The 25,197-nt window shown below is 37.4% G+C and overlaps 2 protein-coding genes across 2 annotated transcripts in view; one reads left to right on the forward strand and one right to left on the reverse strand.

Moving 5' to 3' along the window:
- On the reverse strand, window positions 1–16,986 carry CRNKL1 (crooked neck pre-mRNA splicing factor 1). The gene is made up of 14 exons (XM_069075488.1): window positions 16,804–16,986; window positions 14,412–14,564; window positions 13,105–13,196; window positions 12,748–12,906; window positions 12,268–12,434; window positions 11,092–11,270; window positions 9,929–10,099; window positions 7,741–7,932; window positions 6,967–7,026; window positions 3,981–4,061; window positions 2,670–2,909; window positions 2,072–2,173; window positions 850–1,098; window positions 1–425 (listed from the first exon to the last, which is right to left on the reverse strand). Exons 1-14 carry the CDS (start codon window positions 16,852–16,854, stop codon window positions 258–260), a joined length of 2,064 nt encoding a protein of 687 aa, XP_068931589.1. The 5' UTR covers window positions 16,855–16,986; the 3' UTR covers window positions 1–257.
- CFAP61 (cilia and flagella associated protein 61) overlaps window positions 16,984–25,197 on the forward strand; it is a 365,072-nt gene continuing 356,858 nt past the window's right edge. The window contains exons 1-2 of the mRNA XM_069075487.1: window positions 16,984–17,119; window positions 23,995–24,145. Coding sequence (XP_068931588.1) covers window positions 24,003–24,145 — 143 coding nt within the window. The 5' untranslated portion in view covers window positions 16,984–17,119; window positions 23,995–24,002. The remainder of the gene's footprint in view (window positions 17,120–23,994; window positions 24,146–25,197) is intronic.

Consider the following 25,197-nt stretch of genomic DNA (forward strand, 5'->3'; position numbering starts at 1 on the left):
GACATTTAAAAAATTCTGTATTTGGAAAAGACACTAAATATTATCTACAAAACAGATAAATTTGTGTTATAAAGAAGAAATTTTATATCCTTTATTTACAATCTTCTCAAAGCTAACTCCTCAATATTTTAAAGGCATAGCATAGCAAAGGTACAAGGTTCACCACTGATAAAAAATACTGCACAAGTTTCCTAAGTCACAATAATTGTAGAGTAGGAATTATAAAAACAACAAAAATGCAACAATATGGGAAAAAATCAAGATTCACTCTCATCCACGTCTCTGTCTGGGTCTTGCTCTGCAGCATCCTTTTCTTGTTGCTGTTTCTTCCAAAGTTTGGCCATTGCCAGCAGTTTGAGGTTGGGCTGGTTTGCGGCATCTTCTGGAAAGATATAATCGTAGTACTCTTCCCAACCAGCATCTGACTATGAAGAGAGAAAATAAAGAAAATGGAACACTATGCCTTAAATACCTAACTTTCAGCCACTTTAACTGATGGGGACAGTTCTACTATGCATGATCCTAGACTAACTATTTGGCAAAGAAACAATGACTTTGCTAGAGTTAATTGCCTAAAATTTGGGAGAGACAGTGTGGTTTGTGACATAAAAACAGTGAAAAAAATTCTAAGTATATTAGAATTTACCTATATTTATAAAAAATCCAAAATCAATCTCTATAAGCCCAATATTTAATTCAATAAGCATTTATTAAGGGCCTATTGTGTGCAAATCAAATTTTAAATTGTTGCCTGAACTTAAACCTGTAAATCTGAGATAAATCCAAAAGTATGTCCATATCAATTTCTTTACACCAAACTGGTAGCAGTCCTAGATTTTTAATTCTTACCCCATCTTCTGCCTGTACTTTTCTTCTCTTCTTAACTTTCTCTGGCATGAGTTTGTCCACTCTCTCCTTATGAGATTCTGTTCCAAATTCATCTTCAAAGTTTCGCCAGGATTCCAACAACATGAGTCTTTCTTCCTTCTCTTCACAGTTTCTCATAGTTTTGTTAGCTTCTTCATAAATCTGTCTGCATTTAGTCAAACTTTCTTCATTTCCTATAGACAGCTCAAATTGGGCAAAACTGATCCATACCTAGAAAGAAGTCGTGGAATCAAATTAAGTAGACAACTACAATCATGTAAGACAAAATTCCATATAAGACAAGTGTAATAATTGATAATGGCACTTTCTTCTGCTTAATTTCTGGTTAGTTCTACTTAGAACAAACCAACATTTTCACATTCAGTAGAAGAAATGATAAAGTGACGAGCCCTAAAGCAGTGACCCAAAAGGGTCAGTTAATGTTACATAAATGTCATTAGTATTTTTAAATCTTTTCAAAGTTGCTTGTCTTTACAGTGTTGTTGCTACCCATCTCTTGACAGATGCAAGAGACACACATTTTTGGACCTGGCTAATGTGGGAAATGGTCTTGCGTGCCTATGCCTATTTGTTACATGGATTTTTTTCTTGTTTTTTCTTTTTTACCAATGAGAGAGAAATGAGAGGGAGAAAAAAGAAAAGCCTGTTAATTGACATTTTTAAAAAAAATTATGTAACATGCCAAATAATGTTGCTAAAAAGATCTGAAGGAATAAGATGTTGACAAAAGACACTGACTTCTTATATCCTTCCCCAAAACAGCAACAAGTTTTCAGAAAATTAAAAAAAAAAAAAACCCAAACCTATATAACTGAGAAATGAACTCGAGTACCAACCCAATGAAAAAAAAAATTACAGAAGAGAAGCAGCGGAAGAAACATAAATTCAATGAATTTATTCAATATTACTCAGAAAACATTTTTCTATTCTCCAACTTTAACAAGCCTGCGATGATTTTCTAAGTCTCTTTCAGCTCAATGTCATTTTATTTTTCATAGGTCTCAATCTACTTTATATTAAAATTTCAAAGACACTTGCACTATTCCCACTGCTCAAAAGCATTCTGGTATTTTATTTTATACAAATAATAAAATTTTCAAATACAAGATTAAAATATGTTTTCGAACTTAGAGGCTTTGCAAGCAAAAAAATGAACAGTGATTATGAAAAACACACATATTACCTTAACATGTTGTGTCCGTTGGAGCAATCTCCTGTAAAGACTTCTTGTTTTTTCAGATTCTTCTTGTTCAATTTCAAAATCAATGTAGGATTTCCAAAGAACCTAAATTAAGTAACTAAATATTATCTCAGTGTTTGAACTTAAAAAAACTAAAATATCCCTAAGATGTCTTCCAATGCATTGTTTGATTACTGACTAGCATCTATACACACATCTATCATGTTTACTAACTATATATAAACTTGATAGAAAGAGTACAACTGACAAATTTAGATAGTCATTTTTGTATCTCTCAGAACTTCTCAAGTGATTAGCTGACCAGAGCAAGGAAATTCTGGGACAAGCTAAGGGTCTATGTTCCTACTTTTGATTTGAGCAAACAGAACCTTTCCTTCAGAAGAAGAGGGTAAATCTTTCTTAAATGTTTTTAACCATCTTTTTTTTTTTAATTCCCAAGAATAGTAGAGTTCTGGAAAAATGTGGAATTATCCAGTTAAGATTTCATTTCTGCTCCAGAATAGACACATTTAAATTACATTTTAATAGTAAGTAATGTTAAGAAAATGCCCAAGATGTAATTATAATTTAAGTACTTCACCTCTGGCATGTCTAAACGTGGCTGGCTAATAGCCAACTCATATATTGCCCGGGCTCTCTCAATATCTCCGAGAATGGTCTCTAACTCAGCAAATTTGATCCATGATGTGCAATTTTCTGGTGCAAATTCCAGGAACTTTTCATAAAGCTTCCGGCAGCGGTCAAACTCTCGAAGCTGCAGCTCCAATTCAATGTAGACTTTAAACAATTTGTTTTTGGGACACTTGCCAATAGAGGTTCCCTAGAAAACAAAATAAAAATACCATGACGTCCTAAATTCTCTTGCCATTGAGCAACAATGGCCTATGTGTCCTAGGGATTGTTCTGGATGAGATGCGCCCTGTTCAATAAGTATCATAAACTATTATCTTGCCCCATAGCATAAAAAACGTATCAGGCTGGCCCCTGCTAGCAGTTTTAACAAGTACCCAAGGAAAATGGTCAAATTCATTTGGATATAAAATGGTTGCATTCTGATGAATGCTTAATCCTTTCCTAGCTAACAGGTAAACATTCCTTTCATGCTGTGAACTTCTTAAATTTCAGAAATAAGAAAAAAGCTAAAATGGATCAGTTGTGGCTAAATGTTTTATTCCAAATTTCTTGTTTAATTGTATAATTATAGCACATAATACAGTGAATCCAAAATGTTCTCTTAACCGAATTTAACTACAATTACATTGTTTGCTTTGCAAAAAGGGAAGCAATTTTTATAGGATCATTAGAACTGGATAAGAAACTGAGGCCTAATATTATTCAAGGTCATAGAGAGAGTTAGAAATAAAGCTTGAATCTGAACCCAGCTCATCTAACTCTAAAATCTAATGGGTTTTTTTTGCTGCTTTTACTATTAATTTGGAATTTACTCACCGATATCTGATGTATAAAGTTTTCTATAATTAAATGCAGGAAATAACATTAAAAAAAAAACTAGGAGACTATAAAAATAGTTTTCAAATACTTCATTAGAAAGGCCAGTCCTAACAGAGAAAGAGCAATGACCTACTGGGAGGGAATATACTTGTATACTACAAAGCAAAACTATATTCATACAATCAGAGATTAAGCATATACTGAGGAACAGTTGGTTTTTGGTTAAGTACAATATGGCTATAAATGAACTTTTTTCAGTTGAAGTGGTAAAAGGCTCATTTGTGATGGCAGACAGGATGACAGTGCATCATCAATTTTATTCAACTACTAAAGATAAAACTCTACTCTCTGGTTTTCTGGATAATTTGTGGTCACTACAAAATTTGTTTGATCAGTACATAACAAATCTTTAATGCTTCATGATCTCTGCATAACTTACCAATGCTCTTCTTGCAAACGGTAGATTCTTCTGTCTTATTTCAAACTGGGCATATAGTAGCCATATTTTGGCAAATGTAAACTGAAAAATAAAAGCACAAAACCCCTCCTAACTTAAAGGACTCTGAATTAAAAGGTTGTTGTTTCTCTGAAATAAATCTCATGGAGCTAATGGTGATGATGTACTTTGGTTCCAATCAATTGCAATCTATGATACAGTAGTAGTATTGACTATTTTAATAACTCCAGGGTCTCCCTCTACTGATTCATACTGAACCCCTCTTCAATGAATCTGTCAACAAGCATTTATGAAATACCAAGGGCCAAGCACTGGGGATACAATGAAGGTAAACACACAGGTCCCTGCCCTTGAGGAGCTCATAGTCTAAAGGGAGAGAGAGCAAGCAAACAACTATGCACATACAAGATATACAGAGTAGACAGAAGGTATGGAAGGTAGAGGGAAGGTATCAGTAGTGGGAGAAACCAGGAAAGGTCTCCTGAACGTGGGAATTGAATTGAGTCTTAAAGAAAGCAAGAGGTAAGTATGGAGAGTCATGTTAAGACCAACAGTGAGACTTTTTTTTTTAAAGCAATTGGGGTTAAGTAACTTGCTCAAGGTTACACAGCCAGGTGTTTCTGGGTGGGTGCTAAGTGTCTGAGCCTGGATTCAATCCCAGGTCATCCCGACTCTGGGGCCGGTGCTCTTACTAACTGTGCTACCTGGCTGCCCCAACAGTGCTACATTTGTTGCTGGATTGAAGGAGATAAGATATAGTAAAATTTTAAAACTAGGAAAGGAAAAGGTTGTGACACACTTGGAAAGCCAAACAGAGGATTTTATATTTGATCCTGGAAGTAAAAAGGAGTCACCATAATTTACTGAATAAGAGAGTGATGTGGGTAGACCTGTGCTTTAGGAAAATCACTTGGCAGGTGAGGATACATTGCATTAAGGCCAGATTTGAAGCCAAGAGACCAATCAGCAAGTTGATGCAATAATCCCATCGTGAGGTAATGAGAGGCTGTACCAGGTAGATATGTGAGAGGAGAGGAGAGACAGAAATAAGAGAGGCTAAGGACAAAACTTGGCAACTAACTGCACATATGGAATGAATATGAGAGGATTCTATAATGATTACTGAGTTTGTGAGCCTAGTTGACTGGGATGATGGTACCCTCGATACTAAGAGGCAAGTTTGGAAGGAGAGAGGATTTAAGGGGAAAGAGAATGAGTTCAGTTTGGGGCACAATGAGTTTGAGATGCCTACTGGATGTCCAGTTTGAGATGTTCAAAAGACAATGCAAGACTGAAGCTCAGAATCAGAGTTAAGGCTGGATATATGGAACTGGGAATCACATTTGCGAAGATGATAATGGAACCTATTCACCAAGTAAGTAGGATAAAGGAAGTAGAGAAGAGGGCCCAGGATAGAGCCTTGGGGGACACCCATGGTCAGTGGGCATGACCTGAATGAAAAACTAGCAAAGGTATGCAGGTGAAGAGAGTGATCAACAGTGTCAAAGGCAATAGCACACAGGGCCTCCACTGGGCTGTGGCCATAAAAATGATCACTCTCTGGTTAACCTGGTGACGAGCTTCTCAAATTTAGCTAAGCTGCTCCTCTGACAACAGAAATACAAGCAGGTAAAATGCACTGACCAACAAAGAAACCTAGACAAAATCACTATAAGGAGAAAACAATTGTTTTACAACAATTATTTGCAGTTATATTGCAGTAATTATTTAGTCTTTGGAATAAGGTATGATGGAGACAATTTCATGGCCAAATTCATGGAGACAACATTGATGTAATGCTCAACAAACACTTATTGATTTGTTCCCTAAACATGGCTTTGTTCATTGAGTACTCCCTCTCTGGACTAGCTTCTTTCTTGTGCTTTTCCTCCAATGTCCAGTTCATGCCATGTTTCTTTGACCAGTCCAACCCACAATCCTTCCCTTCAACACCTAGAGCACTTAGTCCCTATGCAAATAATTTGGCAATCAGCAGATAGACTCCCTTGCATTGGTATTAACTTTTTATATGTGAATGTTTTATTTTCCCTAATTAAGTATGTGAGCTCCTAAAGATCATGGGCCATGCCTACTTCTTTGAAATCACCACACTGTCTAGCACTGAGCTATGACAGTTCGTTAATAAGTTCATGAAAAGAGGAACTATATTTTTGGTGTTAGATTTATTTTTACCGCCTTGGAATTTATACAATCCAGTTCAACATTTTTTAAGCATTTAAAATGTATGAAGGCACTACTGTCTTAGAAGCTGTACATACAAATGAGAAAAATGAAACAGACCTTGCTCTGAAGATGCTAACCTACAATTTTAGCAGGAGGCTCAAAGCACACACAGATGGTGATGATGCAAATCAGAATGTAATAAATGTATAGGTTAGACAGTCACGAGAGTTTTGAGAAGATCCTCTTGTGAAACTATGACCAAGCAGATGTTTTATAGAGGATGTGGCACCTGATCTAACCCTTGAAAGGAAAGGAAGGAATTCAAAAGACAAAGATATAAAAAACTCTATTCAACATGGGGAGAAGCAAGTAAAAATGGGTAAAGGCAAGAGAGGACAGGCCAACATCAGAATACAGCAGTATAAAGTTTAGCGTGACCATAGGAATGATGGAAAGTAGTATGAAATAAGATTAGAATAGTTGGTCAAAGCCAGAATGCAAAATTCCTTGAATGCCACTTGTACTTTAACACCGTGGCAATGAAAAGCCACTGTGGTTTTTGAGAAGGGCTATGATAAGTTACAGGTGTTGGCACCAGGGAACTGGAGTTCAGAGAGGAGGTTAGAGGGTAAATATAAAGATTTGGAACTCACAGGCTAACTGAAACCACAGGAATGAAAAAGATTGGCAGGGGAAAAAGAGAAGGCAGCCTAAAACAGAACCCTGGAGAACACCGACACTAAGAAGAGGAGGAAGAGAAATTGCGAAGGAGAAAGAATCATACCTTTTTGTGAGGAATCAATTTCAAACAAGCTTGATATACCTGTCTGGTCCTCTCTGGATCCTATAAACAAAGAACAGAAACTTTCAGGAAAAACAGTCTTTTTTTGCAGCAGATTTTAGTAATTCTAATTAAAATACACAACCCAAATCTAAACTATTTTCAGATGTTTATGTTCTCAAACACTACTTCATTTATGAAAAAAAATAAACTACCTGAATTTCTTTGAAGAGCTTTTTTCCTTAGCAGCAGAAATAAAACTATTCAGTATTCTCTGAACAATAAAATGTACATGTAAGTGCACATGTGTGCATACACACGTTTTTTTTGCTCAGATCATCAGAATACAAACTCCCCCTTCCCTCCCCCCCCCACAATTTAACCAAACTTTTCTTGGATATATCACTTGATACGCACTTGAAGTAGAAACTTCTGATTTAACTATAAACTTGATAAAAATTAATTAAGAAAGCCCAAGAGAAACTACATATAATTTATAAATAAAGTCTTACTTAGGTTGATTTATTCATCTTACATATCAAGTGGCATCCCTCTACAGCTCAAGGAGAGAAAAGAACTTCGTGTGTTCTGCAAACAGGAAGGTTTTGAAATACTATACAGTAAATATGAAATTAACCATGTACTCGAAGGTCACTATATCTTATATACAGTATGAGCTTACTTGCTTTATTCTCTAGTCTGAAAGAGCTCAAATTTAACCATAGGGAGATGAGAAGTCATGAATACCCTACATGCAATTATTCCTGTTCCTTTTACCTTTGCCTCCAACTCTTCATAAAGTGCATAGTTGATCCAGAGGTATATATACCGCTTCCAATGCCTCTTCTCTTGGATTGGTGGCACGTTGGCAATGGCTCTTTCATACACCTCACGCACAGTATCTGGTTCCGCATCACTTTCCACCAACCGCAAATAATCAAACCAGGCATCATAATTGTGTGGATTGGCCTAAGAAGAAAATAAGTTCCATAATCCATCATAAACTTCCTTCTAACTCATTAGGAGGAGAGGTAGTGGTGAGATACTTTCCAGTCATCCAAGCAACATGATCATAACAGTAGGAATTTACATAGTAACTATTTCCTAAGGTTTTCAGAGTTCTTCCAAAGAATTCTGATCTTTTTTTCCTTCTTAGAAAATTCCTCACAGATTTAAAAAAATAAAAGTAAAAGGAGATGCCTAACATCACAGAGCTGATGAATGACAGAGCCAAGGCCAAACACATTTAATTTACACGTGTAAATATATAAGTATATATAACATAAATACATATATTTAAACATTTTTTTTGGCTCTGGCATTCTGAATAAGCAGCAACACAGTATGAGGAAATTCACAAAATTTCAGGGTTGGAACAGAGTTTAGGGGCTATCTAGTCCAATCCATACCTCCCCAAAATACTTCCACCAAAACATCTGACAAGTGGTCATCTAGTCTCTGCCTGACTTCAGTGAGTGGAAATGACCACCTCCCACCATTTAACTTAAGGAAAGCTATAATCATTATTTTTTCCTGACACTGAGCTTAAATTTACCTTTTTATAAATCCTAGTTGGGCTGTCTGGGACAAAATACACCTAATTCTTCTAATCCCTCTTCCACATAGTCTTTCAAAGACTTGAAATTAGTCACCACGACCACCTTGAGTTTTCTCTTTTCTGTTTTTTCAGCCAATCCTCACATAGCATGGATTCAAGGCCCCTCACTATCCTGACTCCTATGCTCCATAAAGTATCCAGCTTATAAATATCCTCCCTAAAATGGGGTGCCAAGAACCTAACATGATAATCTAGATGTGATCTAACTAGGACAAAAATCCAATGGAGCTACTGCCTTTTTATTCCTAGAAATGACACCTCTCTCTGCTTTTTGGAGGGTAATTGGGGTTAAGTGACTTGCCCAAAGTCACATGGCTAGTAAGTATGTCAAGCATCTGAGGCTGGATTTGAACTCAGATCCTCCTGACTCCAGGGCTGATGCTCTATTCACTGCACCACCTAGCTGCCTCTGACACCTTTCTTAGTATGGCCGAAGATCCTATTAGCTTTTTTTGGTTTCTACTGTATAATATTTTTAACTTAAATTGAGTTTGCAGTCCACAAAAATCATCAGTTCTTTTTCAGATACTGCCAACTATGCCTCCCTCATTTTGTCTTGGTGAAGTAAATTTCTTTAACAAGTTTTATTGGTGCCTTTTGCTTTTACATTAGTCATCTGTGAAATGTCATCCACTCACCTTCCAGAATTGAATTTTCCCTTGTTAAAAATAGTTAAACAAAAACAATGGATACAGAGACTATGTCTGACAACATATGCAATGAAGAGTCTACTCTTAAAGTCTGCTGAAAGGAAAGTTGTTACATTTAATCATTTGCTCTCTGGGGTCATCACTGGTTATTGAGTTTGGAGGAAGCTGATTTTTAAAATACAAATATAAGCTTTTAAGTTTCTTGGTTACACCAAGTGTAATTCTTTTGAATTTAAAATGAACCTATTTACAATATATTAGGAGGGGATGGAACTGCACTTTTGGTAGAAACAGCAATTCAGGAACTTAAGGTAAAGAGATAAAATATATTCTTTTCTAGGACTACTTTCTGAAACTTTTTGGAATGGGAATGAATGATTTGAGATTTTATGCAGTACAAAAGATCAAAGGATTTAGAAAGCCCTTTCAGACCCACTTTCAAAAAAAAACCTTTTGATTAGATGAGGTAGAATTAAAAGACTGTGAAATTTTCAACAATTGCTAAGGTGAATATGAAAGAGAATCAATAAGAAATAAGCAAAAACACTACTGCAGAGTAGCAAGGACCCACTCAGTTGTAGGTAGACAGCATGAAGTGGCAATTAACCCAGTCCCAACAGTTTCATGACTTCCTTCAACAGTACTCTGCTGCCTAGGAAAATAACAGGGAAGATATTACTAACACAGGTATACTCACCTTTACCTCCTCTTCATACTGGAATCTCCGTTTGCTCACAATGATGTCTTCAATACCTCTTCTATCCCCAAATTTCTTTTCAAATATTGTGTAATTTTTAAAGAGTTCTTGGGCTTCCTGCTTCGAAATCCTATCCAGGGCATATTTGTAGATCACTCGTACCCTTTCAAACTATAAATAACAAAAGTTTCAATGTGAATGCTAATATATTTTAACGATTATTTCTTATCTCATTTAAAATAACTAAGAAGTTAAGTGTCACATAATTTTTAAGTGCTGAGGATGGAAATGCTGAGAATTGAACAAGACCAAAATTATGTACTGATGAAAGATTCTTTTCTTCAATAACTCAGCTGGAATGCTCTCACCAATGACACACACAGATCTACCTAATTGATGTCTCTAAATCTTAGCAGACATCCTTCATGAATTGGTATGGCCAAGAAAAAAATTACCAACTGACCGTAGAAGCCAGGCTGGTGATAAATTTAGCTTGGCTGATTCTTAGAAGACAGTCAAACAAGTTCATGATCAGGTTCAAATCTGAACTCAAATCTGATCCAACTCAGCAGGATCTATAAGAACTTGTACTTTAATAGCACAGTCTTTGCCATAAGCATCACCAAGCCACCAACCACTGGAGTAGGATTTTAGTGGAAGTTTGCTGCCAGATTAAATCTTTGCAACATTAGTCAAAAGCCTGAACATTCCCCAATTTTCTATGGACTAATGTACAAAATTTTTAACCTAGCATTCCAGGCCTGTCACCAACTTACTTTTAAGGCCTTATTTTACATTATTCCCCTTCACAAACCCTCCAATCTAGGTCTTCACTTCAGTATGCAATCTTCCCTTGGTGCCTTTGCTTACTCTAAGTATACTCATCTCGTCACTTCTAATGCCCAGCTCAAGTTCAGTCCCTGTGAAGACTTTCCTTTCTAACCCAGTCCTCAACAATTACTTCCTCCTCTGCTTTCCTATAACTCTTCCTTGTCTAAACTACTCCCCTCTATAGTGTAGAGATGTTAACTATATGCCTTATCAAAATAACTTCTAATCTAGATAAAAGAATAACGCAAAATTGACCTCTATTTCGTATGTATAATAAGTAGAAATCTTATAAGTCTTTTTGTGTAATATGTAGAAAATGCAAGTATACTTACTTCTTTTTGGTTTTCTTCAAACTTAGCAAAGGCTACATAGAGATGTTCATCCATATGCTCATCTCCAAAGAATTCCACAGCTCTTTCATATACTTTCCTTGCATGAGCAAAGTAGCCATGTTTCTCTTCAAAGCGAGCATACTTGATCCAGTTTTTAACATCAGGGTGCACGAGGACAAGTACAGAGGAATTAAGGAAATGCTAGCCAGTATATTGATGGATTTTTGTAAGTCCAACCACTAGTAGTGCCCAAATGAAATGACCAAATCTCATAAATACCCAACTGTCCCTTAGGACATGGTTTCTTAACCATTTCTGTGACAAGGACTGTGCCTCCCCATTCCTTGCTTTTGCAGACTGGAAAAAACTATAGATAGACTCCCCTCCCCCCAATTTTTTTTAATGACCTGAATAAAAGACAAGGTACTACCAACCTTTTATACTGAGATGCATTTGTTAAAAAAAATTTTAAGGTTCTAGGACTTTAGCTTAAGTTTTCTTTCTGCTTTCAGGGGAAAAACCCACCACAGATTTATCACTAAATTTAAAATGTAACCAAAGAAGACTAAAAATGATAGAGAGAATGGACTCATTAAAATAAATGTGAATAAGATTTTCCTAATATGAATCTGAGAAAAGCAAGACTGGGTGCAGCCCTTGCAAAGGGGGCTATGTCTTCTGTCTAAAACAGCATAATTGGCAACATATAGTAATAGTAAAATCACTAATGTTAGAGCTGAATGTTCAAATCCTAGCTCTGCTACTTAATAACTAGAAGACTTTGGGTAAGACATTTATTTTTTTTATGAGCTGGTTTCCTTATCTGTTAAATGGGGATGATGATAGTGATACTACTATAGCACTACCTGTTTTTCAGGGTTACCTTAAGAAAAATGTTTTGTAAATTACATGATAAACAATCACATTATAAAAAGAATAAACAGAAATCAAATGAATGCCTTGAAAATATCCCCAAGAAATACTCAGAAATGTTTTGTTTTGGCTTAATAGAATACCATCTCTCTAGAAGTACACAGGTGGCAAAGTAAATAAAATCTGTATCTTTAACTGCTTACCCAGGACATAAATGTTACCAAGCATAAGCAACTGACTATCTCAGGGATATATGACAGATGTAATAACCAAATGATAATCAAAAAATGTTTCAAAGGATATATCTTTCATAAATGCAACGTGCCCGATCTACCTCTTTATATCTCAGTTCAAAGTTGATATAGGAGTGCCAAGCTTGCTCCTCAGGCTGCCATTCCATCCACCGTTCAAATACTTGTCGGCCTCCAGCAATATTTCCCAACATCTCCTCCATATAAGTGTATTTGTACCTGTAACAAAATCATTCCGAGATAACCCTTGATGTCAATATGGTGTCAAAGGAAGAAATGAATTTTGGAGACTTTTTATTTGTTGATGTCTTTAATAGGATGGTGACTTAAGGCTTTATTGTCCAAAGGGTTAATAAAATGATACTATCTCTGATTAAAACATTACCTTCCAGAAATGATCAAACTTTTGAAATGCAAGTGGTTAGAAATTTGTGTTTCAATTAGGAGTTCTTTTGTATAAAAGTTAATATAATAGTTAAGTTTGTTACTCTACTAAGCTACTTAAAAACAAACCATAATGACATAACCTTACCAGAACTGGTTGACCCGGGGAAGAGTTGTGATGGCCCGATCCCAGATATTTCGGGCATGATTTACTTGGCGATTCTTCATTTCCATTTCTGCATATTTTAGCCAGAGAGTGATATTTCGATAGTCGACATCTAAGGCACGCTCGTATATGGAACGGGCCCTGTAAGGTAACATTTTTTGGGAAAGTTATGTAAAACTTGACAACTACATTTCTGAAACACCTTACATAATTCAAATGAAACGGTCATCTTACATATGCATAATAGTATCTTGTACTTGTGTAACCAAAAATTTTCAAATCTATTAACTTATATCATCACCACATATGAAACAATGTTCTCATACATGTAAATTTTACCTTTGAATTTCTTTTAGACTTTCTTCCCATTGTGCGTATTTTATCCAGTTACTAATCACAGTTCTATTCTTCCTTATATTGTCCTCAAAAGTCTGGTGGAAAAAGAAAAGATTCAACTCAAATAAAACCAATTAAAAGTGAAATTATACTTTGGTTCAATTCTTAGATTAACAATTTAATTAATTTAAATTTAATTCACAGACATCACATTCTAAAACCTCTGGACCTGAAGGAACCTATGAAAAGAGATAGGTACTTTGAACAAATCCTTATGATGCCAAATTCCATTAGGATGACAAAGAAGAAAAATAGTAGAATACATCCAATCATTAATAGTGTTTTAAAAATCTTAATGCTTTTATATTGTAATCATGGTAATACCTAAGCAGATTCAACTTGGCACACACTTAATTACTTATTTTGTTAAAAAATTATCATAAAAATAACATAAGCAAAACCATTAAAAAATAATGAAGATATTACATAAAACCTTAGCATTTAATAAAATAAGACTAAACAAAATGTTGATGCTTTTAAAGAAGGCAAAATATGCAGAGCCTCTTGTTGGTAAGTATCCCATTATAATTAGCTACTAATCTTGTTTAGAGCCTTAACATTTTAAAAAAGTCTTATTATAATCTCATGTGTTTAGTGGACTGAATCTATTTTGGTTGTAAAAAAAAAAAAGGGAAAAAAACTTTACTTATTTAGGCAAAATCTAATTGGTTAATAATTAATAGCAACAAAATTAATGTCAAAAGAGGCTGTGGACTACTGGAATTCACTAGTGCCAGAAAAATAACTGGTTTTAAGGTCAGTCTTAGCTATGTGATTCTGATTAAGTCACTTAAAGTTTCAGAGACTCAGTTTCTTCATCTACAGTGGTTTGAGTGCTATGCCTAGAGTCAGGAAGATCTGAGTTCAAATTTCACTTCAGATAGTTACTAGCCATGTAAGCCTGGGTTAAGTCATTTAATCTCTAAGCTTCTGCAATTGAAAAATGGGTAGAATAAAAGTGCCTCTCTCCCAGAGCTGTAGTGAAGATCAAATGAAATGACATTTTTAAAGTTCTTTGAACAGAATCTAGCACATAATCCGCTCTTAATGCTTGTCCCCTTCTCCTTTCCCTTGTACTACCTATTCCACAGAAGTTTTGTGAGGAAAGCAGTGTGTAAATCTTTTATTTGTCAACTATTAATAATATGCATTTTAGTCTCATTAATCAAGCTCTTAGCCAACAATCTTTATGGCTCACAGCACTCTCCTGAAAGGGCTGACATCTGTTTTTTTTTTTTTTTTTAACTTACCTTTCTTTTCCTTAGTTTATAATCATTTAATTCTTCTTCATCTGTGATCTTCTGTTGAGGAGGTGGTGGCAGAAGCTCAAGCTCTCTTTCTTTAGCTTCCCTCAAAAGCTGCTCGGCTGTGATCTGTACTTCAGCAGGGGCTTTGTTTTTTACCTTAAAAATGAAATAGATTTACCTTTGGTATCTGCACTTTTCACTATACAAAGTTTCAAGTAACCATTATATCTGTAATTGATATGTATGTGTATGTATATATAAACTTCTGGACCATATCACAAGGTACTCAGGAGACTATGTTTCTACTTCTTTATGAAATTACACATAATGTTTTACTGTTTCTTCCTTAGTTTTGTCTTAAGGGAAAGTTAGCAATAAAATGAATAGCAGTATAAGCTTGTGGCTTAGGATAAAAATATATTTGGATCCTGGAGGAAATACTTTGAATGTTATTTTCACATGATATTTTGTCTTCAAAATATGTATCACATTTTAGTAAAGTGAATAAAGAATCTCTATATATGGAACTTTTTTTCTTATCCCCCTTAAAATGAAAAATGAATTAAATGGTCTGAAACATATACTTATGTCTAAAGTCATATTTAGAACAGGAAGGAAGATGTGACTTTAAATATCAGCTCTGCTACTTACTGTGAACTTGGGTAGGACCTCTGATCCTATTTCCCTTCTCTGTAAAGTGATGATGATAATATCCACACTACTTCCATTGTGAGGATGAAATAACATAATGATATGTCACACTTTGCAAACTATAGGTTGGAAGTAAATACATTTGAAAGATACACTTTCTGATTAAGTAGGAACTTAGAAATGAACAGTTATAACATAACACCAAGATGTTATTTATATACTGGGGTTGGGGGAGGAGAATAAGATAACTCTGAAGGAAACTAATCAGCTTTCTTGTTGAGAAGATGAGTATGGGGAACAACTGTTTTGGTTTGGTTGCAAATGTTCTGTGTATTTTCAAAGTTAGCAAAAGAAACATGAAAACTGAGCCTGAATCATCTCTTGTAATGTTTCAGACCCAAGAGCTGTTTCAAGTGACTGTATTGGTGATTTTAAATACGTGAAAAAGGACTTAGTACTATACAGAAAATATCTATTGGGTACAATGGAAATAGATTTTAGAACCTAAAGGCCACCACATATTTCCTAATGCTTATATGCTTGCTCCCAAAAAGAATATCACTTGATAAAAGTGGGGCTGTTGACGCCAAAGAACTGATTTACTGGGCTTTACACATATGCAAAAGCTATGAACTTCATTAAGTCAGTTCTTGACATTTGAACAGTGGAATCATAGCGTGGGGTCGGGAGGGCTTTAACAGGAATGGGTTCTTTTGTTAAAAGATTAGTAATTACAGGTTCTTTGTGTTTACATGCCATGATGAACACATTTAGTGGTGCTGATGAGGTACAAGCTCTGGGAACCCCCTTGAGCTCTCCTTGAATCTTCCCACCTGAGACATTTGCCTGAGGCCATAAGCCTTTCACTGTAGCTCGGCAAAATCTGTTACTAGCCTAGTCCTCCACTGTCCAGTTACCCCCACCCTGGATCCTCCCAAAATATCTAAGCCCAAATCTGTTACCCTTAAACTAGCCTAGCCCTCCTTTGCGGGTCATCTCTAGGTAGCCTTCAGCTACTTCCCACCCTTAATCTCTACTGGAGTCTGATTTCATCTGACTTCTCCTGAATACCCTCCCCAAACTCCTCCTCTAGACTACCCCCACATTCCTCCTTACAACCTCCAGTTTGCCTCCATGAGGGGGCCGGAGAATGATCTGGCGCAGATTCGCGCTATTTCAGATGATTCTGGCCTGCTTGTCCAGTACAAGCGTCACAGGTACCAAGGCTCCTTAAAAGTCTACCCATTATGGCGAACCTTTAATAAACCTTGCTCTTTTTTGGCTGAGAGAAAATTTCAGTCGAATTCATTCGGCAGGACCCCGCGTGTTGGTATTTTGGGGTCTCGAGCACCCCTAAACCTTAAACCTCAACATTTTATGGTTCCCTGACTTCATCAGTAATATCTAAATACTGTTGACACTCAACGAACAGTTCTTCCTACTAGCAAGGTATTACTTTAAAGTAACTCTCCACATATTAAAGCCCCAGGCCAGAGTTCTTCCTGAAGCTAGAAATTAATAAACATTTGCTGAGCTGGGGCATGCTGCACCCATATTGCCTGCCTCCGGAGGATTCCCATTTACAGATGCTTTTTTCCCATTCCCTTTCCGGCTCCCAGGAAAAAGGGTATCACGCCGCCAGGAAGCCTCCTCTTCGCCCCCTGACAGGGACAGGAACTAGAGTACACCATCAACAGCCTTTTCTTCTTCCCGCCCCACTCGGCGGCCCCCGGGTACCGCCTACCTTAGCCACTTTGGGGATCCGCTGCTTTCCGGCCGCCGTGGAGGCTGCCATGTTTGCAAGGATAGGCCCAAGACCCCTTCAGAGCCGCCTAACAATCCAAAGTTGTGCTCTTTAAGCTCCGCGAAAGCCCCCGACTAGTCTCGGGCCCGCTCTAGAAGAAACAAACAACTACAAGCCGGAACCGGAAATGGAACTGTCGCCATCGAGACCTGACCTTTCACTCTTAGCCACCACGTGACGGAAAGGGACACCGTTTCTATAGTAACCGGCATTCAGCGTCTGTCCTGGAGTTAGAGTGGAGAGAGCTGTAGCTGGGGTGAGTCAAGTTAAGAGGGGTTCAGCTGGGTGCAGCGGAGTTTTTACTCGTATTCTAACTATGGTGTACTCTCAGCGGTTTAGGGCCAAGGGATTTGGGTGTCAGGGAGAAGCTTTCCCGGGTATTCCAAGCAAAGGCGCCTTGCAATGAAACCTGGAACAGTACCCTGTAGACTCCTCGGTCAGGGGGAAAAAGCACAGACTACCACTCCCAGAAGGCAAAGCAACTCCATAATGGAAACACGTCCTCTCGCGATTCGCATCTGGGCCGTGTTGCATCCTGGGTTTTGTAGTCTAAGTCTCCCTAGGGCCGCTTCTATTTTTACTTGGGAGCGGGGAAAGTACTGCATTCTAGCCCTGAGAATTAAGGAAAATAGAGGAAAGGAGATAAGCATTAATATAGTGGTTACTGTGTGCCAGGCACTGTGCTGAGGGCTTTACAAATATTATCTCATTTGATCCTCACAACCATCCTGCGAATCAGGTGCTGTTATCCCCATTTTACAGTTGAGGAAACTGAGGCAACGGAGGTTAGTTAAGTGACTTGCCAGAGCCCCACAGCTGTTAAATGTCTGAGGCAGAATTTGAATTCAGGCTTTCCTGACTCTAGGTACAGCACCCTATCCACTGCTCCGAAAATAACTAATAACACTTTAAAAGTTTTGAAACTTTATTAGTTATTTTAAAAGTAGGGATTCCCCCCCCCCCCCGCCCCCATTGGTAAACAACAACCACAACTATCCCTTTGGTTCTCGAGGCAAATGGCATGTATTCCAACAAACTTGCGGTGTAATGTGGTTAATATATAGTGAAGTCTATCTTTTGGCATCAGGACTCTGTAACAATTGTTTGAATCTTTCAGTGGTGTCCAACTCTTTGTGACTCCCTTTTTTTTGTTGTTGTTGACAAAGATACTGCACTGGTTTGCCATTTTCTTCTCCAACTCATTTAAAAGATGAGGAAACTGAGGCAAACAGGGTTAAGTGACTTGCCCAGAGTCACACAGTTAAAAAGTGTCTGATGAATCTTCCTGACTCCAGAGTCAGCACTCTATCCACTGGGATACTTAGTTGCCACTTAGCAGTATGCTCATCTCTTAGTAAGTGCTTAATAAATGCTTTCTGGTTGACTGATAGTATAAGTTATTGGGGAAAGAAATTGAAAATATGTTTAAATTTAAATTGGTGGATTGGAATTATTTGCATTTCATTTATCTGTTACGCTTTCTGGCTAGTTAAGACTTGCCTATATAATTAATTGACTTAGCCAATATAGAAAACACTTTCATTGTATCCATTTTATGAATAGATAAACTGTATTTTAGATATGTAAAGAATTATCCGCTGCATAAGCACTGCCCCCCCAAGAAAAGGGTGGAATTAGGGGATAGAGGTTTCCAATTTACTGATTTAATGGAGAACAGGCATTTCACCCACGTGCCCTCTAGTGTTAGAAGTGGGGCATAACTTCAGGGATGAGTGTTGGACTGCCTGAACTTGCGCTTTCATCATGGAAAAGTGTCAAATAGTGGAATAACAGCTATGTTATTATTACCTACTAGAGGTAAACATATCAGTATTCTTCTTCATTCACTTTACATTCTAGCCAAATTGAATTTCTTGATTTTGCTTTTTCTGGAATTCCATTTCCATCTCCATGCCTTTGTAGGCTGGCTGTCCTCGACCTAAAAGGCACTTTCTCCTTGGAGGGTCCTTAGATTCCGTCAGGCTTCCCTTGATATGCTGCCTCCTATGGGGAAACCTTTCTTGATCTCCCTAGTTGTTAGTATTTTTTCTTTCTTTCTTTTTTCAAATGCTTTATTAACGTCTGGTTTACATCATTCATTTCTGCTAGATTTTGAGTTACAAATTTTCTCCCCATTTTTCCCCCTACCCACCACCCCAGAATAGCAGTCCCACATGATATCCCCTCCTCCAATCTGCTCTCTCCAATATCTTCTACCATACCCCCTTAGACTTTTCCAGTAGGGCATGGTGGATCTCTATGCTCCAGTGCCTGCATATCTTCTTTCCCAATTACATGTAAGATAGTATTAATAATAGTATATATGTATATATAATTTTAAACATTTGATTTTCAGCCTTTGAATTCCAGATTCTTTCCCTACCTCCCTCATTACCCACCCTTACTGGGAAGATAAGCAATTCAATATAGGTTTTACATGTGTAGCTATACAAAACATTTTCATAGTGGATATATTGTGAAAGACTGACTATATTTTCCTCCATTCCATCCCACCCCCACTTGTTCTATTCTCTACTTTGATCCTGTCCCTTTTCAAAAGTGGGTGCTTCCAACTCCCCTCCCCCCCCAGCCTGCCCTCCCTTCCATCATCCCCCCTTTCATCCCCTTCCCCCCTACACTCCTGTAGGCTGAGATACCTGATTTAGTGTGTATGTCATTCCCTCCCGAAGCCAAATTCAATGGGAATAAGGTTGACTCATTCCCTTTTGCCTTCCTGTTCTTCCCCTCCATTGTAGCCATTTTTCCTTGCCTCTTCTATATGAGATAGTTTACCCCATTCTGTCTCTCCCCATCTCCTCTCATTATATGCCTCGGTCACTTCTTAATTTCACCTTGTAAGTATCATCCCTTCCTATTAAATTGGTCCTCTATCTATGTATACTTGTAAACATATATACACACATTCACATATGTATTCATATACCCATATACCCTCCTATATAGACATATATATATATATTTCTATTCCCTTCAACTATTTTCAGACTGAGAAAAGTTTCATCAGTTACATTTATTGTTTGTCCATGTAGGAATGTAAATAGTTCAACTTTGATAAGTTCCTTATAATTTCTTTTTCCTGTTTACCTTCTCATACTTCTCTTGCTTCTTGTATCTGAATGTCAAAATTTCTATTCAACTCTGTTTTTTTCATCAAGAATACTTGAAAGTCCTCTATTCCACTGAATGACCATATTTCCTCCTGAAACATGATACTCAGTTTTGCTAGGTAGGTGATTCTTGGTTTTAATCCCAGCTCCTTTGACCTCCAGAATATCATATTCCAAGCCCTTCGATCCCTCAGTGTAGAAGTTGCCAGATCCTGAGTTATCCTAATTGTGTTTCCACAATATTCAAATTGTTTCTTTCTGGCTGCTTGTAGTATTCTCTCCTTGATATGGGAATTTTGGAACCTGGTTATAATATTCCTAGGAGTTTACTTTTGGGGATCTTTTTCAGGAGGTGATTGGTGCATTCTTTCAACCTCTCTTTTGCCCTTTGGTTCCAAAACATCAGGGCAATTTTACTTGAGAATTTCTTGGAGGATGATTTCTAGGTTCTTTCTTTGATTGTGGCTTTCAGGTAGTCCAATAATTTTAAAATTATCTCTCCTGGATCTATTTTCCAAGTCAGTGGGTTTCCCCATGAGATATTTCACATTGCCTTCTATTCTTTCATTTGTTTGGATATGTTTAACAGCATCTTGATTTCTCATAAAGTCATTAGCTTCCATTTTCTCCAATCTAATTCTGAAGGAATGATTCTCCTCAGTGATGTTTTGAGATTCCTTTTCCATCTGGCAAATTTGGCTTTTTAAGGCATTCTTCTACTCATTGCCTTTTTGAGACTCTTTTACCATTTGAGTTAGTCTATTTTTTAAGGTATTATTTTCCTCATTCAGGCTGTTGACTCTCATTTCATAATTTTCTTGCATGGTTCTCATTTCTTTTCCCAATTTTTCCTCTACTTCTCTTATTTGCTTCTTAAGGTTCTCTCTGGCCTGTAACCAGCTCGTATTTTTTTTTGAAGCTTTTGGTGCAGGAGTTCTGACTTCACTGTCTTCCTCCTGTTCCATGCTTTGATCCTTTTTTTTCCGCCAATATAGGAGTATAAAGTTTGGTTGCTCTGTTTATTTTGCTTCTTTTGCCTGCTTATGTCACCACTCAATCACTTGACCCCAGGGCTTTTTTCCACAGTAGGACTCTTCCCCAGACAGGGGAGCTTTGTCCCAAACTCTGGGGTTTTCTCAGCTCCCGAAGGTATTAGTTGAGTGCCCTCTCTGAAGCTTCCACATTCTCTGGCAAGCTGGTCGCACACCCCAGGACCTCCACCCTAGACCACAATCCAGATCCAAGCAGGTTAAAGCAAGAACTATTATCCCTCAGACTGGTCGCTTGGTCCTCCTACACTCTGCAGGCCAGGAGCTGAAGCTGCAACGTGGGGGTGGTTGCACAACCAGGGCACCTCAGCAGCTTCTCGCCCTGGGGGCAAAGGCCAACCACACTCCCATCTACTGGATCCCAAAGTCCACACTACACTGAACTCTCACTTTGTCCTTAGCATCTATGTGTTGATAATTCTGGAAACTGCCACAGCTGCTGGTGATTTGAAGTCCCTCCAGCCGGTGGTTGGTCAGGCCCACCCTGGGGCTAAAACCTCTGGCTTGTGTGGCGCTGGGTTCAGCTCCCAGAGTAATGTGCTGGCCACTTCCTGCTGGCCTGCCAGGCTGTCCTTAATGGGAGGTTAGCTTCTCTGTTTCATTTTGTGGGTTCTGTCGCTCCAAAGTTTGTTCAGAGTCCCCTTTTACATGAATTGGTGGAGGTGGAAGCCAGAGCCCTGCGGAAGTCCTGTTTCTACTCCACCATTTTGACTTGGCGCCCCCTCAATGATTGATCAAAAAAACCAGAGTTAGTATTTTTTCCATTCCATCCATTTATTTGTGTAAAAATTAACAAGCCTCTAATTCAATAAATGCTTTTGAGGGGACATAGCTAGATAACAGTATGTCTTGGGACACTCTGGGTTGTTTTAGTGGAGTATGAGCTTAGTGTGAGTCAGTATGTGACTGGCAGCCAAAAAAGCAGATGCAATCTTAGTCCATATGGAAAGATATAATGTCCAGAGCAAGGAAGGTGTCAGCCCTGCTGTACTTTGTCCATAACTCATTTAGATTCTTGTGTTTTGTTCTGCATGTCCCATTTTAGGGAGGGTATTGGTAAACTAGAGAATGAACAGAAGAGGATGAATGAGATGCCAAAGGGCTCCAAGATCATGATATGTTAGTCAAAGGACATGGGGTGTTTAACTTGAGAAGAGAGGACAAAGAAGTGGGATGATGGCCACCTCCAAGTACTGGACTTAGACTCATCATGCACTAGGCCATAGAGGGCAAGACTAAGAAGTTACAGAGAGGCAAATTTGGGGTAGAAGTAAAGAAAAACTTTCTAACAAGGGAAGTGATAAAGCTATAGTATGGATTCTAACCACATCATATTTGGGCTAGACTTGGATCAGTAACATATGGGTTTAAATTTGGCCTCAGTCACATACTAGCTGTGTGAACCTGAACAAGTCATCTAATTCTGTTTGCCTTAGTTTCTTCATCTGTAAAATGGAGATGACAACAGTATCTATCTTACAGAATTGTTGTGAGGATCAAATGAGACAATATCTACAAAATGCTTTGTGAAACTTAAGAGACCTTTATAAATGCTACTTATTATTACTTAGAATCTTGCAGTTTGTTTTGGGTTCTGGAATATGTAAAATTGAAAATTGATCTTAATTCTATTTTGCTAAGACTTAATCAAGCTGCTAGATTTAATATTCCTCTTTGAGGTTCCTTCTCCTTATAAACTCATCCATTACCCACTTTCTGAGAAACTCATTTAACCTAAAAACGCAAATCTTGTCAATTTAAACTCTTAAAGCAACTCCAGTCAACTTGCATGCTTATCCCATCTTCTCCTATCACCTGAGAATCTTTGTCATAGTGACTCAAATCACATCTTGGCGGTGGTTAAGGGGGTTTCAGAAGGTGAGGTCCAAATGATGTATGTCATCCATACCCAGTCAAAAGACACATCTTTGTTGCTCCAGATTTTGCCCTGTCACCTTGCTAATTGTCATGAAAAACACTGTCAGCCCTCACTCAAGGTCTTTGACCATCAAGTGAGGCCATTGATTGGTTACTGCTAGCCTAACTAGCTATTTGATCATGCTTAGAATTTCACACCTCAGTTTATCTTAATTTCTACCATAACAATTAGGACTATCCTGAGGTGGATTGGACCGTCTTGGAAAGCAGAGGTTCAAAACAAAGGCTAGATGATCATTTGTTGGATATGTTGTTCAAGGGGTTTTTGTTCAGTTGCAAGTTGAACCAAATGGCTTCTAAAGGTCCTTCCAGCTTTAAAATTCAGAACCTTTTCCTAAATTCTTAAATGTCTACGTATGTATGTGTATATGTGTGTGTGTGTGTGTGTGTACATAAGGAGGAAAAGAGACAGATTGGATAGTTTCAGAAAGATAATTGATAAATAGAAAGTGGCTATTATTGCTATTAGCATTTTTAGAGACTTTTTCACTTTGGGTTTGACAGAAATCTATGATTTTTTTTATCTAAATGTAAATCTAAATGGACATAATATTGCTTAAACAAAATTACCCCAAAGCAAAATCAATCACTACTTTTCCTTCCTTTTTTATGAACTGGAAGCAGCAGTGAATTTCTTCCCCCTAATACTTGGATACATACAGTTGTGCTAAATTAAATATATTGATCCTGCAAATATTTCATTTCTGTCCCTTTCAACAACTGCTATATAACATTTGGGAGCAGTTTTACTGGCAACAAAGAATACAGTTGTGGTGTTTTCTAGACAGACCAATTCTCAGAAATTGTATGAGCTGACTGAGAAATGTGTCTAGTAGTTTGTGGTGATGGCTGACACAATGTACCCTCAGGGAAAAACCAGCTAGACTTATGTGGAAAATATCATATTCACTTTGTCATTTTGGAAATTGAATTAGTATTTAATATTATAAGTACTGTAAGTGAGACAGCTAATCATTTCAGATTTACAGTGGAGTGTTTTTTTCTTTTCATGAAAGGGCATAAAATGACATCACTGATTTCTCCAAGAGGCAGGGAAGAATTTGTCCATTGCAGAAGAACAGAATCACAAGATATTTACTGCATTAAGTCTCTCATCAGAAAATTTACAGAAAAACTTTTTGGAAGGATTAATGTCATTTATCTTCTGTAAGTAATTTTACCATCATCATTAACAAGCATTTGTTGAACATTGTTGTGAATTCTGCTCTGGGGGTGGGACAGATATCAGCCCTTGAAGAACTTCTAGCCTAGGCGAGGAGTCATATACACACAAAATGGCAGAGTATCAAAAAAAATTAGATGGATTGATCCATCCATAGTTAATTTTCAATCTGTGAGGCTCTCAGTGAATGCAATAGCACATTTTTCGCTTGCTGAAAGAATTTGCAGGTATAAAATTTGAAGAGTTCACTAAACTTTGGTAAATCATTCAGTATCCCTAGTAGGCAAGATGTGTCCAGGTTGTAGAAATCACAGTCCTTTGATTTTTACATAACATAAATGACATAATTTAAATATTTGTCAAAGAGCAGTTATTTATTAATACACACATATGTGTATATGTACATATATACATGTATGTGCATATTTATCTCTATCTATGCATTTGTAATCCCGAAAATGTATCACAGGAAGATTTCATCGTTTATGTTTTAGAAGTTTCCTTGAATCACAAAATGCCTGCTATATTGTATCTCTGATAAATTTAAAACAACAACAAACCTTCAGTTAGGGATTAGAATAAGAGCTGTTTTTGGCAATGGTCTCAGTATCTCCCTGATTGTCTGGATGCAGCATTGGGTTCCTATATTGACAAGGGTACACAGTGACCATTTGTATCAGCAATGCCATATTCACAATGCCTATAGAGATTACAAATATGCTGATATAATTATCCATCACAAAATACGTCAGGTTTGCCATTTGGGGAAATAAACTAGAAAATTTATTAAGATACCAAAAGACTGAGTCCCAAAACCAGAAAGTGAAAGCCATCAGAGTAGTTATGACATTGGCACAGGTAGATAAAGTAGAAAGCACCCACATTTTCCAGCCTTTAAAACAGAACAGGCTACCTCAGGCAAAGGTCCTCCTCTCCCCACTCATAGCAACCACCCAGCGTCCTGGAAGAGCGCTCCCAGCAGCTCTGGCCTCTGGCAGTCCTCAGCAGGAGTCCTAACTCAAAAAAAAAAAAAAAA

The sequence above is a fragment of the Petaurus breviceps genome, unplaced genomic scaffold (genome assembly GCF_028583685.1).
Source record: "Petaurus breviceps papuanus isolate PSGF00001 unplaced genomic scaffold, PetGlider_PUasm1.0 90919, whole genome shotgun sequence".
In the NCBI taxonomy this organism is placed as follows: Eukaryota; Metazoa; Chordata; class Mammalia; order Diprotodontia; family Petauridae; genus Petaurus; species Petaurus breviceps.

Coding starts and splice junctions, on each gene's coding strand:
- CRNKL1 (XM_069075488.1), bottom strand. CDS start 16,854: ATGGCAGCCTCCACGGCGGCCGGAAAGCAGCGGATCCCCAAAGTGGCT. Junction 7,933..9,928: donor AGTATGAAGAGGAGGTAAAG/GTGAGTATACCT, acceptor TTTTCTTCTTAG/GCCAATCCACACAATTATGA. Junction 2,910..3,980: donor CGTTTGCAAGAAGAGCATTG/GTAAGTTATGCA, acceptor TTTGTTTTCTAG/GGAACCTCTATTGGCAAGTG.